This window comes from Pochonia chlamydosporia (assembly GCF_001653235.2).
Source record: "Pochonia chlamydosporia 170 chromosome Unknown PCv3seq00009, whole genome shotgun sequence".
NCBI lineage: Eukaryota > Fungi > Ascomycota > Sordariomycetes > Hypocreales > Clavicipitaceae > Pochonia > Pochonia chlamydosporia.
Window position 1 is genome coordinate 362,639 of NW_019154044.1, and position 16,955 is coordinate 379,593.

Genomic DNA, 16,955 nt, shown 5'->3' on the forward strand with positions numbered 1-16,955 from the left:
GTTGCCATATGTGATGAAGCGTAGTTGTCACTCACTACAGAGGCCGGAAAAAAATAACAATTTAGTAACTTCACTAACTCATTGTTAAACTCCAAGTAACTTCAGATCAAGAACTCAAAACTCTTGGTTGTTTTCAGTCGAAAAGACAGTTGGTAAGTCTACATGAAATCGCTGCATTGACTGGATTAGCCTAATTCGTATTAAACCTGGCTTAGTAGTAGAACCTGAGGCTACAGAGGCCTAGCCCTAGCAGCCGTTTTACGAATTGAATTCAACCACACTGTAATTTTCTAATATTCTTCTCCAAACAATGTCATAATTGGTTATGTGTGCGTTAAGTGCAACTTCGTGCAAGGAACAACCCTCGCCATGCCGGGGTCAACATTGACTGGTAAGGCTTGTGGCGGCGGCAACCATCAAAGCCACCATTTCTTTTGCATATGTCGGCCGTATGTCATACATCTACGTAAGCCAAGACGGCATTTCTTTCCCGCCTTGTTGGGATTCAATGCCGGTAGTTCCTGCATACATGAATACCCCGTGTTGAATGGTAGCATCACGACAGGCTAATATCCAGGTCTACATTTTCCGCATCCCATGACCTGCAGAAAACTCAATTAGGAGTTTTCCCCCCATGAATTTGTCTATAATTGGACTCTCGTTTCCTGCAGACACGCAATGTCTATTGAACAATGCCTGCATGACCCAACACCCAACATTACATCCAGCCACATCTTGCCTCACTGTATGCTGCAGCGCCACTCGCTGGAAGTGTGTCTGGGCATTTCCTGAAAGACCACCGTCATTGGAACGGTTGATTTAATATGTAATGGCTCTCAACGCAATGTGCCTCTTTTGCATTGACTTTTAAAATAGCTATGCGAGATTATGCCCATTCTCCTGCTTCAGCATTGATGCCGTCTATGCATACATTTTATGCTTATTTTTTATTGCTTTGACGATGATACCTCATGCGTTTTAACTCAGGAAAGCCTCTCAAATTGTTATTGTCAATGTAACCATTAATCTCTGGACTTTCCGTTTTCTCCATGGTGAATTATCCTGATGAGAGAAAGACTGGCTTCAAGCTCATCACCAACTGATATACCGTATCTAGTTATAAATATTTGCCCACCTGAGTAAGAATTAGTTTCCTCAGGGTGAGCAAATACCTTATGACCTCCCACTGTAGTACATTGAGGTGGGGTGTCTTGGTGAATAGTGAGAGGTACCTCAATACTGAACAACTTGCGATATTGACCGCTTCGGTTGAAGTATCTGCATAACAGAATATGAAGCCCAACCGATGGGGCCTAAAACTTCAGAAGATCTCAATGGTACTGGAGACCTCAACGGTTTTTGATGATCGTCTAGAATAGCTCATCATAGACTTTTATGCCGATCAGCCCAGGAAGGCTGCTTGATGTAGTTGCGTGATCCAACCAGAGGAAAATGGCAAATTTGGTTGCGATTTTGAGCCCACACACCTACGATTTCCCGAGAAACAAACTCTCAGTCTTGTCTGCGCGTGCAACTTAACCATAAAAGTAGCTTCGGCGAGTGCAAAACGGCTACGTAGGTGCAACAACATATCGACATTAGAGTTAAAGAAGTCTAATCACTTGGGTATCAAATCCAGTACAAGTCTACTTCCTTCTTTTCCGGGCAGGATGTGTCGGTGTGTCAATGATGGAAGCGTCATAGTCTGATACGCCGCCATCGCTGTGACTGCCCTTGTCCACTGAGTCAACATCCAAACGATCAAACTCCCCTGAGATAGCTCCGACTGGTTCATCTTCATCGTTTGAATCATCGTCAATCACTGTTATCTCAATATCTTTGTGTTTACTGTCCTCGCCAACCTCTGCCTTATTGATCTCAACACTGTCTTGGGTTTCCACGTCCTCGGACGTGTTTACGCCTTCGGCTTCACCCACCTCGTCACCCTATCAAGAGGTTAGAACGGCACAGCAAGAGAAGGATCAATGACTCATATCTTACGGGGGGAACTTCTGATTCATTGACGTGTGATTTCTTGGACGGCGACCGTGACACAGGAGCAGTTTGCTTGAACGCACGGCTCGACGGTGCCAATTTCCCCCAAAAGTCTCTCTCGATGATCATAATCGCCATCAACGACAATAGAACCGTGAGTGTAACTTGTCCGGGCAGCCTGAAGAAGGTATAAAATGCCTGCACCAGCGAAAACCACTGCCAAAATCGTTCCCGTACTGTGCTCGAGATGGAGCTGATGTTGAAGATGGTTCTGTCCAAATTGGAGGCACTGACAAAAGCTTTCCACAGCTTACCACGAGCCTTGTGATCATGATCCTTCAGTAACCTTGCGGTACGCATCGTATTCTTCAGGCGATGCTCCCAGAATGGATGAAGACTACCATCCTCACACCAAGGTTCACTCTCACAAAATGTCGTCCATCTTTCAGTAACCTCTGTCGCGACGCCAATGTCAACAATGAAATACTCTCGATGCTCAGAGCTACATCCTTTGCAAACAAAACGGTGATTGAGATGTCTTAATTCCTCGTGGATGAGCTTCTCCGCTGCCTTGACGTGCGGAATTTGCCACTGCCCGGGATCTACGACTTGAATCCTTGTTGGACGACATCTGGCTTCGATCTGCTTCATACGACTATCACAATCTGTCTCTGTCAAGCCCAACTTGATCAGAGTTTTCCCATCAATGTCGGCTTCCAGGATGTAGTTAATTCCTGCATTCGTGTTCTTCCCTGGTTTTTTGATCTTCTTTGCCAGTGCTGCGTTGATGCTTGCAGACTGCTGCTTGGCGTCTTTAGCGGGAGTAGATGGAGTACCGAGAGATGACGCTGGGCGTGAACGCTGTGGTGACTTTTTTGGCGGCGTTCGACTTGGTGTGACAGGCTCTGAAGATGTATTTGGGGCAACGGAAGACCCTCCACGTTTTGAACGAGTGCTTTTAGCCTGGCCGCTTTCATCACCAGGGTCATTATTGGACTGCCTTGATGTAGAAGAACTTCGGCTTTGCTTGGCCGATGGTTCTGGCGACAACGACTGCTGCGCAGTTTGTTGCTTCCCCGCCGAGATTGAACGAGACTTGCGGCGACTGGATGGAGTTGGAGAATCCTGAGTACTCTCCATGAGGAAATCCTTGTTCTCCGAATCGCTTGGCGGAGTAGGCACTCCATGTTCAATACGTGTACCCCTTCGTGCTGACATATCTGGGGTAGCCATTGTATAAGGGTTTCAACGAATCTTTCTTGTTAAAGAAAGAGAGTAAAGTCGGGTGACCGTTTCTGGGTCTTTCCACCTCATTGGAAACGACCACACTTACTTTATAAGTACTCTTTAGCCGCCGGGGATGGAGGGGAAAGGCCGGTGTTACACAGCCAAGCTCAGCCCGGCCTGCAACAAGGCCTGGTTATCCCCTCCTGTTGTCTCATGCAGGTTCGAAGAGGGCGCAGTTGAGATGACGGGACACACTGAGATCTGTGGAGGGCTGTTGAAGAAGGAGCAAACTCACCTCTGCAGTTGGGAGTTTCAGCCCCCGGCGACTTAAACGTCTTGAGCCTAAACTACTCAAAATAAGACAACCAAAGTGATAGATACTCTGTAGAACACACACGGGTTAAGCATACCACGACTTCGGAGTGCTGAATCAGGTCCTGGGGATATCACACTGGTTGGTTGTGATCCTTCCTTGTCAACTGGCTGAGACCATCCTGGCGAACCATCCAACCAACAAGCCAATGAAACGCAATTGACATGCATACAGGGCTTCGCTATCACCGGTCCGAGCCGTCCAAGCTTACGAATTATCCAAAAAGGGCACGAGAATGCTGCGTGACCCTCCTTTTCGACTCTTCATTCCGCTCCCAGCCACCGTTTCATGAAACTTGCACTTGCACTTCCCCAGCTTATGGCTGTATCTCCTGCCAATTTGGTAACTCGAACCTGGCAAGACATTGATGGCGTCATGTATCAGTTTTCAGACTTTAGCTCGGTGATCCCGTTTGTCCCAGTGCTGGTTGTGTTCCATTGGCGAGTTTAAGTGAGGAGGCCAACAACCTTGACCAAACAACCAACAGGACCAACAGATGCAATGGTCGCAATCGCGGCGCCTTAATTGAACACAACTCGGCGGTCAATGCGCAAAGAATCCAGGACAGAGACAAGATTCGTAAGAATTCCTCCGTCCCCGCCTTGGCGCGTCAGTTTCGCAGCGTCTGTGTCTTGGGTTCTCAATACTTTTACCAAAAATTGAGGCTGCTCGATGAGTTCATGAGCGCTGGCACACCTAGTACATTCTAGTATAACCGTTACATTGATGATTACGCTATGATATGTCAGAGCTCTCTGACGGCCATGTTGAGTCGTCAAGCTTGGGGTTGTGTATGGTTGCTCCTCTTGAGCCACGGCGCTCATGCCAACTTGCTTGTTAAGTCAACTTGCTGGAAACTCTCTCGTCGAAGGCGCACTTGCGCATTGACTTCCCATTGTGCCTATAAATGATCTGGAATTGAAGTTGCGTTATTTGTTTAAGAAATGTGAAATCATTAGTCTGCGAAGTTGAACCTAACTGTTGATTTATGAGGTTGGTTTCACCAATAATAGCCTTCAAAGTGTGATGTCCTGCCGGCAAGTTCTTGCTGCTATACGGAGTAGTGCGTCGCAACAGTTCCGGCAAAGGGCTGCAAATTTGTGATACGTCTCTTATCCTAGACATACACTGAAATCTGGGCTTGGGAATGCGATTTTGCAACTCATACTGTCAAATGGTATGAGCTACAGTTTGCTCTGCCGCTTGATTGAACGCAGACAAGATCATCAACCGGATTTAATTTGTCCTTCTCATGTTTTCTGGTCGTGAACCTGCCCGGCGCTATCTGGCATTTTTGCCTTGGTGAAGCTGGTCATAGGTCTGGTATTTCTGTCTTGGCTGAGGAATTACTACAGCTGAAGGCTGGTGCCTGTTAGCTGAAGGGCTCAATCTGCCTCGCGCGCCAGAGGCTGACTCACAAAGAGAATAATTATGCCTGGAGCTGGGGGCTGAAAACTGGAGATGCTCATCGTGAGCGCCAAGCAAGGTATAACTTTGAAGAATAACAGAATCAGAGAAACCCAAGTGAATGTGCATAGGAATGAAGGAGTTATGTGCGTGCATGAGCAGAGATTTATGTCACATTTTTCCTGATTTGCCAAGTTTACCGCGAAGTAACCCGAAGGATTGTTTTCACAACCTTTGTTTTCAACGAGATACGACGAGCACCATCCTGGTGTGTGGCTGACCAGGCATTAACGTGTTACCTGGCAGATCATAATATCAGTCGTGGAGGGAGACTCTCCACATCGTTCGAGCTGAATCTGCCTATGTCGACATCAGAACCATATTCACGGACATAAGACAAAGTCAAGCACGAGTTGATTCACAACTTAACCACTTATCCTCAGACTTACTCACACAGCACCATAATGGCAGACGCCCCGGACATCGCACAACTGGCGCAAGAGCTTGCAAACAGCGTTGGTGGAGTTGACTATGATGCAAAAGAGGTCCATCAAAAACGTGTCGCACTGCACCAGGCAATGCCGCAGGCGAGCGTCGATGAACTTGCAGCTGCGCTCAATGTACTAGTTGAACGTGTTTCAACTTGGAAACTCGAGGATGCAGACGGCGTCGCATATGCTGCGCTGACTGCCGGCGCTCTCATTGAGAATGGAGCTCCATCTCGGCCGCTGGCAGAAGTGTTGCTTGCCAAGATACCTGTTGTGCTACGAGCAGCCAGAGCGTATGCAGACTTGTGCATCAAGGACCTAGCATCCCAGGAAGAAGAGGAAGAGAACCCGCCCGATGAAGAGGACATCATGATGGAAGTGGACAGCCGCAGCGTCACACATAGTGTCTTCCAAGCACACCTCAAGCACGATCGCGGGTCTGCCTCAGCACTTGCTATGCTTCAGATGTGGACTTTGCCCACAGTCGCCGCCCTTTCTCGCGATCGTGAGCTATTTGTCAAGGCTACACAAGATGAGGGCCTGCGGCAGTTAACCCGATCGCTGGTGGACTCCCCAGCTCACTGGCTCGATGTCCTTCTAGGCGCACAGCTCGATGCTCCATGGCTGGCTCTTTGCCCGATGGAAAAGCGAGGGTTTGAGATAAAGATGGATGGTGTAGTGTCCAACTTTGACTTGCACGCCCTCGCCGCTGACGCACTTCTTGACCAAGGGATCCCTGGCGAGCGCAACCCCAAGGATGTAATCGACTTTATCCGGGGTAATGTCCCAAGCCGCTCTACCGATACTGTATCTGGGACATTTCAATTCTACAATTGGACTGCAGCTGGGTACGACTGGTCTACCAGCTCACACCCTGCTGGTGCTTGGGTCTGGGGTGAGGGCCGACCCGAAGATGTCCCATTCTTCCAGGGCGTCAGGGCTTTGATCGTTGGTCCACAGACTATACAGCGGAGTTGGGGTGCGCCTCGTACGTTCGGGGGTTTGCGTTGTGATGTTACGGTCGTGAGGGAGCTTACTGCGGATGAGTACGAGGCGAAGATGGAGGCGATGCGAAAGGCACTTCAGCCGGAGGAGTGAAAGGGATCAGGGCTTGGTGTACTTCACCAGGTAGGGACGTCGTGATCAATCAGTTTATAGAATTAATGCCGATTGGTTCTTTCTTTGTCAGATACTAGTTAAGTGGTTGGTGGCCGACAAGTATCCGGATGAGGCGGCTCTTCAAATTCCTGAAATAGCTCGCGGTTACCCCGTAGCTGAAGAATATCTCACCGGTTACGTCTCACGACATATCGGGTCATCCAGTAATGGTATCACAGAAGAGGAGGCTTTCAATCAAAGTAGCAGCACACATGAATGTAACCCCAACCACCACCTCGGTTGGCGACGTATGTATTGGGGCTACGTACTATGGGCTATAGCTTCGACATGCTCGTTGTGACAAATCTGTTCCAGGATTTTGCAGTGTAGGAGAAATCAGCCGCGCCTTGTACGCACCGACAGGGCAGATCTCCAATCTAGACAATCACAATCGCTCTCAGACACCGTATGGGGTTGGATTTTAAGGAATGTATTGACTATGACGTACTCGCAGCCGTATGTCGAAGTAACCGTTCTACAGGCCATGGCTTCTGCGAGCATCGTCATAACTGTGTGTGATGGCTCCTAGTGCTCACCCATCGCCATCACACCGAGCTTGCATTAGGGTTATGGCTAGTCGGTCAAAACTTTGCCATTGGGTGCCATCCAACAGCAAGAACCCGAGCAGACGTATAGCAAGCTAGTGCTACCGCATACGAAAAGCCAGAGAACAGGATAAGCCCCAACCAGTCTGTGCTTCCCTCGCCATTACCAAGCAAGGCGCCACCGATTGGAACACTAGTTAAAGTCCCGAAACTGGCAAGCATCTGAGCAGTAGAATAGTAGCGTCCATAGTCTTGCGGCGCACAAAACTGACCCAGACATACAGGAACAAGTCCGAGGTTGCTACCACTCGCGAACCCGAAGGTCACGCAGAAGGCAATGATTGTTGCTTTCGAAAAGCCAGAGGGCAGCCATAACCCGAGAACGGTGGCAACGCAAAGCATGATTGTTAATATGATGACGTTGAAGCGCCCAATCTTGTCTGCGAGGAGACCTGGCAGAAATCGACCAAAGACTGAACCCGCATTCAAGAGAGACAGGACCATGAAACTGTCAGAAGTGCTCAAGCCATGTGCCGTCGCATATGATACGATGTATGTCAGCGGCACAAAGAGTCCAAATTCCATGAAAAAGATGCCCAGCGCTGACAAGGCAAATCTCTTGTCCCGAAAAATGGTAAAGTCTGGCCACACGGAACCTTTCTTTTTGTTAACCTGTCCTTCAGTTGCGACGACAAGAGGCGGCAGACGCGTGCGGATCAAGAGATTCGCAAGAGTGCAGAGTCCGAGGAGAATGAAGCCCATGATGCGACAGCTCCAGCCGAACCCTACGCCCTTGTCGCCCAGCAAGAATTGAAGAAGCAATGGAAACACAATTCCGCCTACGCCGCCCGCTGTTGTGGCAACTCCCGTTGCAAGTCCACGACGGACATCAAAGAAGTGCGCAATGGCTCCGTATGCAGGAGCATTGATCATTGCGCCACCCAACCCGCCGAGAACCGAGTAAGTCAGAATGATTTGGTAATACGCTGTGCGGGGATATGTTAGTAGTGTCTCAGAAGAGAGGTGCTTCAACGATGATATGAGCTTGAGGAGGACTCACTCTTCGAGATACTCAGGAGCATCAGGCTTGTGACGACGCAAAAGCTCCCTCCAGCCAGCAGCAACCTTGCTCCATGTCGGTCGAATACAGGTCCAACCTGAACGCCGACAAAAAAGACAAGAAAAAGGTAGAGGCTGAATATCCAGCCAATCTGCGAGTTGTTGTAGTCTTTGAGTTGGTGCGCCTTGAAGTACGACTCAAAGACGGCAGCCGTATTGATTAGTCCAAACACAGCTCCCTGTGCACAAAACGAACCAAACACAACTAGCCATGCCTGGAATCCGCCATCGGGAAACGAGAGGCTGGCTTCGAACTCTGTCGGCGATGAATCAAGGCTCTGCGGAGATACGAACGAGGCATTGCGATCGTTGCCGTCGGCATTGACCTGCTTCTCTTGGTCACTTGTTGATATTCCTGGGTGGCCATCGCGGCCACCGGCAGGTGAGCTCGTCACGGATTCGGAACCATGATTGTCGAAGCAGAAGCGGTTTTTGTCGCAGGTGTCCTCTGCAATGTTTCGGTCAATGGACATGTGAGCCCTTCACTGGCTCTAGTCGATGGTGGTGATGGTTGTTTCGGAACGGTCAACTTGTGGTCGTGGCACGTGGAGTGGTGAATGCGTCGGGACAAACAGGATCAACTTTTGAGTTTAACGAGGATGCATCGCTGATGTTTTCCTTGACTTTATTTACTTCAATCCCCATTCAGCCAAAATAGCCCCTCAACTTCACCGAAATTTTCAACATAAAGTGGGGAGGTTATCCCGGTCTTCACCGGGCATTCGGTCGATTCCGACGATTCAGCCAGTTAGAAACTATGGTTCTCACCCTGGGCAGCAGGTAAGCATATATTATGCACTTATATGACAACAAACGCCAATTACGGATGAGCCATCAGTTCTTGATGGCCAATATTTCCCTCGAAGGTTGCCAAGAGTTACCTGTCACTAACTGGCTTATAGGGTTGCACTCAACTCCATCGTCATTGGCCCTCGAGCCTCTGGGTTATAATGGAGATTAGGTTTAATTCCTAGCAGCGCTATTGGTATCTTCGCTTTGGCTCAGTTGGCATGCCCTGGAAAATTGCAGTGCTTCGGGACTCAGGGCACAGTTCGCGTCCTTCACAGCGGCAAAACTGAGCTTTTAACTATGAACCCTTAGTCTTATGCCCTAACGTGGCTAGCTGTCATCAGCTTTTTGGCCAGCCACCCCCGCAGAATGAACAAACTCAGTCCCCTTGAGCCGCTTGTTGCGGGTTAGTATGTTACGAGCAGACACCGCAATGCATTAACATCGTTCTTCAACAGAGCTAGGGCTCGTTTTGGCATTCTCCGCATCAGTAAGCCCCATGATGACAGCCAGCTCTCGAACCGGACACATTCCCCGATGATATGGGTTAACTTGTACGACCTATCGGCAGGGGCTACTTATTAGCGAGACCCCGCGGCTTTCCATTGTTTGTACTTTGCATAGGATGAGATTGGCATGAATCTCAAGGGATGGCACAAGAACTCGGCAGATCCCGTTTCGCGGCGATGGTACGGAGTCCCTGACGGGTCAGACCAAGGCAAATATGCAAGAACAAATCTAAATCAATGCCGAGCACCCGAAACCGCAACCCGGGAGGCGATCATGGCTTACTGAGCTCTTCAGTGGCGGCTTACTTCAGCGACTAGAGAATGCAGCATCAGCCAACAACTCACACCGGTGGTTCGACGGTTCAGTCTGCTACACCACAAACAAAACACATCTTCTGCCACTGGTTGGAACCAAGGCGGTACATCAGCGGTGCCGCGCGGAGCCGCGGCGTTATCCCAAACTCCTACGGGCAATGATGGGACCCTCTTGCATGGGATGATCTGGCGAGATGCAGCCACCAAGGATATTGATGGCACAGCCTTATTACCCCGCAAATGTCAAAATGGGCAGATGGAAGGGAAATCGATAAATCTGGTGGTGGTCCGGATGGAATAAGCTTTGTAGGACCCTGAATTTCTGCTTTGCGACAGTCCCATTGTGATTTACAGACAAAGATCCCAGAAAACTTGTGACCAGACACCTCTTCCCCGACAACCCAGTCCTGCCATCATGAGTACCTTTGAGCCAGGAAAGGAGTACGATGTTATTCTTGCTGGGGGTGGGACAGCAGCATGTATTATCGCCGGTCGTTTGGCGGAAGCGGATCCGAATTTGTCAGTCTTGGTGGTTGAGCAAGGCCCGAATAACTTGAACAATCCAACAATTGTCACGCCAGCCATTTACCCGTCGCACCTGCAGCCAGGCTCCAAGACGGCACTGTTCTACAAGTCCAACAAGGAGGAGGCGCTGAATGGTCGAGAGGCGATTGTCCCGGCTGGTGGTATTCTCGGTGGCGGCTCATCCATCAACTTTATGATGTATACTAGAGGTTAGGCAAACCACTGGGAAATATCTTGACGGCGTGACTAACAAATTGCTACAGCTCAGGGATGCGACTATGATTCCTGGAAAACTGAGGGCTGGGATTCAAAGACTTTGCTGCAGTTTGCCAGGAAGCTCGAGACGTACCACAATGACACACCGGGTGTGAACAAGGACCTTCACGGCTATAATGGCCCTATCAATGTCTCAACCGGTACCTATGGATGCGCAAGCACCCAGGACGATATCATAGAAGGCGCCAAGGCCACCGGCGAGAAAGAGATTGTCGATTTGCAAGACTTCAAGTCTTCCAATGGCATCTCCCGATGGTTGCGGTATATCTGCCCCCGTGGTACCCGTCAAGATACGGCGCATAGATATGTCCACCCACTCATGGCATCTGGTAAAGCTCCCAATCTGCACCTCCTGGTTGACAGCACCGTAACTCGTGTCATTTTCGAGGGAAAGCGCGCCGTTGGTATCGAGTACCGAGCCACGGCCCCTATCACAGGCGAGGAGAGTAAGACCTCTACTGTCAAGGCTAAGCTGGTGGTCGTATCGGCCGGTGCCCTGGGAACACCCCAGATTCTGGAGCGATCGGGTGTGGGCAGCGCTGAAGTCCTGAACAAGCTGGATATCCCGGTCGTGTCGGACTTGCCTGGCGTCGGCGAGGAGTACCAAGATCACCATCTCATCGGATATCCCTACAAGACGAGCCTGCCGCCTGATCAGACTCTCGATGCACTCCTTGGCGGCCGCCTAGACTTCGCAGATGCCCTGAAGGAAAAGAATCCCCTCATGGGTTGGAACGGCATCGACTTGGCAGCCAAGATACGTCCCACCGAGGAAGAAGTTGCGCAGCTTGGGCCCGAATTCAAGGAGCTCTGGGACCGTGACTTCAAAAACCAGACAGACCGACCGCTGATGCTCCTTGCAGTGGTAAACTTCTCTCTCACTGACCCTGCGACCATCATCAAAGAAGTCGGAGGACCATGCCAATGCATCACAATGGGTTGCTATACTGCGTATCCGTACTCCCGTGGTGACATTCACATCACGTCCAAAGACCCAATGGCACCCCCTTCATTCAATACAGGATTCCTATCCCACCCCGCCGATGTGAAAAAGCTCCTATGGGCGTACAAGAAGCAGCGTGAGATCTTCCGCCGCACAAACTGCTACGACGGCGAGATTACCGTTGGCCATCCCAAGTTTCGGGAGGGCAGCAAAGCCGCTCTTTCGGACAAGCGCGCTGCTGACGGACGGTTCACATCACTGGAAGACAGACGTAGGCTGAATCCAATTGAGTATGATGCGGAGGATGATGCTGCAATCGAGGACTGGATCCGAGAAAACATGAACACGACGTGGCATTCTTTGGGAACATGCAAGATGGCGCCTAGGGAAAATAAGGGCGTGGTGGATAAGGACTTGAATGTTTATGGAACTGAGGGGCTCAAACTGGCCGGTGAGTACATTGCGCGATTATTGTCCTTGGTGAAGTACTGACTTGTCGTAGATCTGTCTATTTGCCCTGAGAATGTGGGTGCAAACACGAACAATACGGCGCTGATTGTTGGCGAGAAGGCTGCTTGGATTATTGGTAAGGAACTGGGACTCTCGATTTCTGCGTAAGTGGAATTAGGGCGGGTATATTTGTTTGAGCGACGTCTGTTTATGAGAAGAGATGTGCTGGAGTTGTTGGATCAGAATACAGTCTAGTGTTGGGGGTGTTTGAAGTTGGCCTGGTGGAACTAGGATGTATACATGGCATCTAGCAGTGAGCATGCATTTTGAATAGCCCTTATTGTTGACTGCCGATTTACCAGGAACTTTAGGGACCCAAATGCCTTTTGTCATGTTCATGATGGAAACCTAACGCAGCACAGCGGGATGGCCGGCGGCGAATGCCGTTGACCAACTTCGGACATTTGCTGTACTTGGCCTACTTCTTTGTTAATTCGGAGTTGTGTTCTTTTACAGTAATTAGACCAGCGATTCAGCCTAGTTGGGCCTCCAGTACGAGATACGATGAGAACTCAGCCGTTCGCGGAGTATCACGACTCAAGGTGTTCCTCCCGTTGATGATCTTCTACCAAGCTAGACAACTATCCCTGTCCGTGCGTGAGAGAAGACTAAAAGAGGTCGGTTGGTGTGTAATGTAATCAAATTGAGCCGTTTAACCGGCAGTTGGGTTGGAAATGAGGTTTTTGTGCCATGCAAGGGATAGGATGTAAGTATACGGAGGGGAAGGCTGTCTTCATATGGGACTTAAAGTCGAATTGATACAGTTTGCGTATCATAGTATTCACAGAGACACCGGTTGGCCATTATAGATTAGCGAGTTTCAGTGAGAAGATGGTGTTTTGGCAAGTTGGCTTGTCGACCACTTTCCGACTCATCTCACGGCATGTCACCCCAAATCGGTTTGGGTATTCACGCCGAAGCCTTATGGCTGTATCAATTAGGATAGATCTGCAACGTGCTTTGGTTAGTTTAATTAACCTCTCTGACCATCCCCTCTTCATCAGAATATGTGCTCCTCAGCTGCATTGCAGAAACCGCAACACCCTCCAAGTCTCCATTCAGCTAATACAATTTACATTGTTGATGAATGGAGAACTTGCAAGTGTTGACAAATGCCCACTCATTGTTCTACAGATACTGGTCCGACGGTTGCCAAGCCCCTGTCAGTTCAAAGGGAAACCTAATTTGGGTCTGAATGGATCGGCAGTGGCCTGCGAGAATAAGGCTACACTTTGCGCCACAGAGGGGTCAACCCATTACAGAGTCTGCGATGGTTTTCGTGCCCTGACTAATGCAGGAACAGCTTCTGGAATAGCCAATTGTTGCGGCTCATGTCGACCTGGTCACCCAAGCCAGTATCAAGTCGACGGGGTGGCTGACCCCGGTGTATGGGTTTGACATTTTGTATCTATTTAGAGCAATGTGTGCCTTGCAGTCTTACTGATTACTATAATGCTACTTATGTGCAACCTAATCTAACAGCACAACAGTGGCATAGGGTCTTCTGTCGTATCATACCCGAGGCGCAGGCTCCAAATAACGGCAATTCTAAAGTTGGACTTCCAAAATAGGCGTGGTTTCGAAACAGCCACCTATCAGTGTTGAGACCCCTGGACCATAACGTCCTGCAGATTCAGGAACCACAAATGCCGATCTTACTTCAAGTCATGCCGCCCCATGGTCCAATTCAGCCTTGTGTTTGGTACTGAAAGCTGGAGGCTATTCCCATAAAGGATAAGCATTTACAGAGACTGAGAGAAAGCCCCCACCATAACGGTTATGAATCGCAAAATACATGGGTGTTACTCGAGTGGGTGGGAGGACAAGAACTGACAAACTCAGCGACTGTACAATGATGGATTTACCAGGGGTTTACCAAATATGACCTATAGACAGCCTCAATTTGGACTTCGGCGCCCCGGTTTGAATGTAAGAAGGCGCATAATTTGTCCGCAACAGGCCGGCCGGCTCACCTTGCTCATTTCCCATGCTTCCAGCTGAATGAGGTGATGGACAGGCAAAAAGTATTTTCGGCTCATTGTTGTGGGGGTCTTGATGAGAGTCTCTGGAAATATGAGGCTCTCTGAGTTGGATATAAGACGAAGGGTGGCTTGCCCAGCATTGTAGTTGATCCTTCCTTTAACAACCAAACTGTTTCCTTGTTACGATTTCTTTAGTTTTGTTTGGACACACTCATTTGTCGCCACTCACGCTCATTTGGATATCAAACACTCTTTAGTTTGACGTTATTCTCACATTCTTTTATTGAATATTCTTAATTTCCGCAAAATGGTCAAGGGATCTACTATTTTGCTCCTCGGAGCCTCTGCCAGTGTCCAGGCTTGCACTGCTCCCAAGGCTAATGAAGCTACCGTCAAGTTCATCTCGGGCTTTGAGGGATGGAAGGATCACGTCTGTAAGTAAACTTGTCTCAGAGCCTATGAGCCTCTGTTCGGTGTTTCTAATCATGACTTAGACAACGACCCTGGCCCACAGCACCTCGAGACCCTTGGCTACGGACATCTCTGCAAGAAGCCCAGATGCGCCGAGGTCAAGTACCCCTTCCCTCCTCTATCCAAGGCCGATGGCCTGAAGCTTCTGAGCGACGACATGTCGGTAAGTGCTTACCCTTTCCCTTGTTGGTAGTTACCTTGACTGACAATACCCAGGTTGCCGAGAACTGCGTCTACCAGGACACCAACGACAAAGTTGTCCTCAATGCCAACCAGTACGGCGCACTCGTCAGCTGGGCTTTCAACGTTGGCTGCGGCAACGTCAAGTCTTCCCAGCTCATCAAACGTCTCAACGCTGGCGAGAACCCCAACACTGTCGCCGCCCAAGAGCTTCCCAAGTGGAACAAGGCGGGTGGAAAGGTTCTTCCCGGCCTCACTCGCCGCCGCAATGAAGAAGTGGCCCTCTTCAAGACTCCTACCAACGATCCTGCGCTTCCCGCTTGTGTGAACCCACCATCTCACACCTCCAAGCCCGCTCCTCCTACTCACCACTCTACACACTCTTCGGCCAAGCCTACCAAGACTAAGGAGACATCTACTCACTCTCACCACACCAAGCACACCAAGTCTCACAGCCACTCCCACACCAAGGTTACTTCCGCTCCTACTACTCTGTCTACCGCCAAGAGCACCACCGGCTGGGGCAACTCTACTTCCGTTGCACCTACTTCCTCGACTGCTTGGACTACCTCTGTTGTGTACACGACTGAGATTCACACCGTCACGCAGTGTGCTTCTACCGTGACTGACTGCCCTGCTCGCCCTCACACCACCACCAAGACTATCCCTCTGTATACGACCATCTGCCCCGTCACCGAGACCGAAGTTCCTACTGAGGTTCCCACCGGCCAGCCTACCGAGACTGTTGTGCCTGTTCCCACTGTTCCTACCGGCACTGGCTCTCTGCCCTCCAACACCAACACCTGGACTTCCCCCTCGCAGACTTGCAACGGCAACTGCACTCAACCCGCTCCTACGAGCCCTCCTCCCGTCAGCTCTGGCGCCAAGACTGGCGTCAGCGCTGTCGTGGTTCTCGGTGCTGTCGCTGCCTTGTTTTTGTAAGTGGCATGTGTTAGGTTGAGTAATGTGGAAGATATGGATGGATAGATGAACCGAGACGTTTCTATTTTGGAAAATGGTGTTGTAACGGAGGTTTTCTTCAGAGTGATATATTCTTCTTGGCTTTGGTATACTAGGTCTAGCTGGTTACTAATGTACACATTTTTCTTCATCTTCACTTCGGCATACTATTGGTTCCATGTGTGATTTGCTAGATGTAGAAAATAGGCGAGGAGTAGTTTGACGAATACCACTGCAGGAGAGCCACTGATATATTATGTGATGTAGATATTGTGTTGCAAAAACTCATGAAACTCCGGAGCGTTACCAGTTTATGGGCGGTATTGAAAGAATCCAGCGGTGGTCTGCACCCGCGAGACTTGAATGCCAATGTAACTTGGTGGTAAACTCGATATTAAGTATGAGAAGCCAAGCGTACGTGTTCCGTCTGACTTTATGGGCTATTGCCGGAGAAAGCACATTGATGCCCTGCATGGTAGTTTTAACTGCCGAACATTTGTGCTTTGGTTGAGTGATCTCTAAACGGGAGTTGTGAGAGTGTAAACCTGAACAGCCCAATTTCTGTACTTGTGTTCTTTACGAAAATATTAAGCCTATGACGAGCCCAATTTACACGTGGACAAATAATTCACACTTATTACGAACTTGGGGACAAATTTAATCATTGTTGCCATCACCTTGTACTGGCTGAAGTCCGCCTAACCTAGACTAGATGTTGTGTAAAAAATTTGACCAACCTGCCGGATCGTTCAAGGTCTTTAATTCAAATACTCCGTATAAAATGGCATCGCAGAAATAAAACTAATTCGACTGGTATCCATAGTGTAGCGATTTGCAGGTTATCCAACAAGCCTAATAGGAAAGACCGAATCTTGTTCTTGTCGGGTGGTTACATCATACTGAAGAAAGGACGTTGGCCAACTGACGCATAGTACTGGCTGCGAATTAGACAAAAGCGTCAACCTTACGCAGAGAACGTAAAAATTATCGTCTTAGATATTTATCATTCTCGTGATAGTATTGTTGTTGCCACTACGGGCATCACAAAATAGCCACCAACTCTACTTAACAACCAGGTCGTCACCACGAGCAGCCAGTTAGTTAGACAATTAATCACAATGTAAATCACGCAAATGTCTATATCGTAAGAAACATCATCGAGGTGAGTTAGCTCAGCTTCTAA

General features: G+C 49.3%; 6 protein-coding genes across 6 annotated transcripts; 4 read left to right on the forward strand and 2 right to left on the reverse strand.

Moving 5' to 3' along the window:
• Positions 1-1,646: 1,646 nt before the first annotated feature.
• Positions 1,647-3,228, reverse strand: VFPPC_10660 (hypothetical protein; the record flags this gene model as incomplete). Its single annotated transcript, XM_018288987.1, has 2 exons — positions 1,647-1,946; positions 2,002-3,228. The coding sequence occupies 2 exons, from the start codon at positions 3,226-3,228 to the stop codon at positions 1,647-1,649; spliced, it is 1,527 nt and encodes a 508-aa protein (XP_018138142.1).
• A 1,104-nt stretch (positions 3,229-4,332) lies between these two features.
• On the forward strand, positions 4,333-4,506 carry VFPPC_16783 (hypothetical protein; the record flags this gene model as incomplete). Its single annotated transcript, XM_018294536.1, has 1 exon — positions 4,333-4,506. The coding sequence occupies one exon, from the start codon at positions 4,333-4,335 to the stop codon at positions 4,504-4,506; it is 174 nt and encodes a 57-aa protein (XP_018138143.1).
• Positions 4,507-5,466: 960 nt separating this feature from the next.
• Positions 5,467-6,588, forward strand: VFPPC_10661 (hypothetical protein; the record flags this gene model as incomplete). Its single annotated transcript, XM_018288988.1, has 1 exon — positions 5,467-6,588. One exon carries the CDS (start codon positions 5,467-5,469, stop codon positions 6,586-6,588), a length of 1,122 nt encoding a protein of 373 aa, XP_018138144.1.
• Positions 6,589-7,229: 641 nt separating this feature from the next.
• On the reverse strand, positions 7,230-8,785 carry VFPPC_10662 (monocarboxylate permease-like protein; the record flags this gene model as incomplete). The annotated part of the gene is made up of 2 exons (XM_018288989.1): positions 7,230-8,179; positions 8,254-8,785. 2 exons carry the CDS (start codon positions 8,783-8,785, stop codon positions 7,230-7,232), a joined length of 1,482 nt encoding a protein of 493 aa, XP_018138145.1.
• Positions 8,786-10,340: 1,555 nt separating this feature from the next.
• Positions 10,341-12,287, forward strand: VFPPC_14802 (glucose-methanol-choline (gmc) oxidoreductase; the record flags this gene model as incomplete). The annotated part of the gene is made up of 3 exons (XM_018292570.1): positions 10,341-10,659; positions 10,714-12,120; positions 12,172-12,287. 3 exons carry the CDS (start codon positions 10,341-10,343, stop codon positions 12,285-12,287), a joined length of 1,842 nt encoding a protein of 613 aa, XP_018138146.1.
• A 2,181-nt stretch (positions 12,288-14,468) lies between these two features.
• Positions 14,469-15,754, forward strand: VFPPC_10663 (lysozyme; the record flags this gene model as incomplete). Its single annotated transcript, XM_018288990.1, has 3 exons — positions 14,469-14,595; positions 14,656-14,795; positions 14,849-15,754. 3 exons carry the CDS (start codon positions 14,469-14,471, stop codon positions 15,752-15,754), a joined length of 1,173 nt encoding a protein of 390 aa, XP_018138147.1.
• Positions 15,755-16,955: the final 1,201 nt, after the last annotated feature.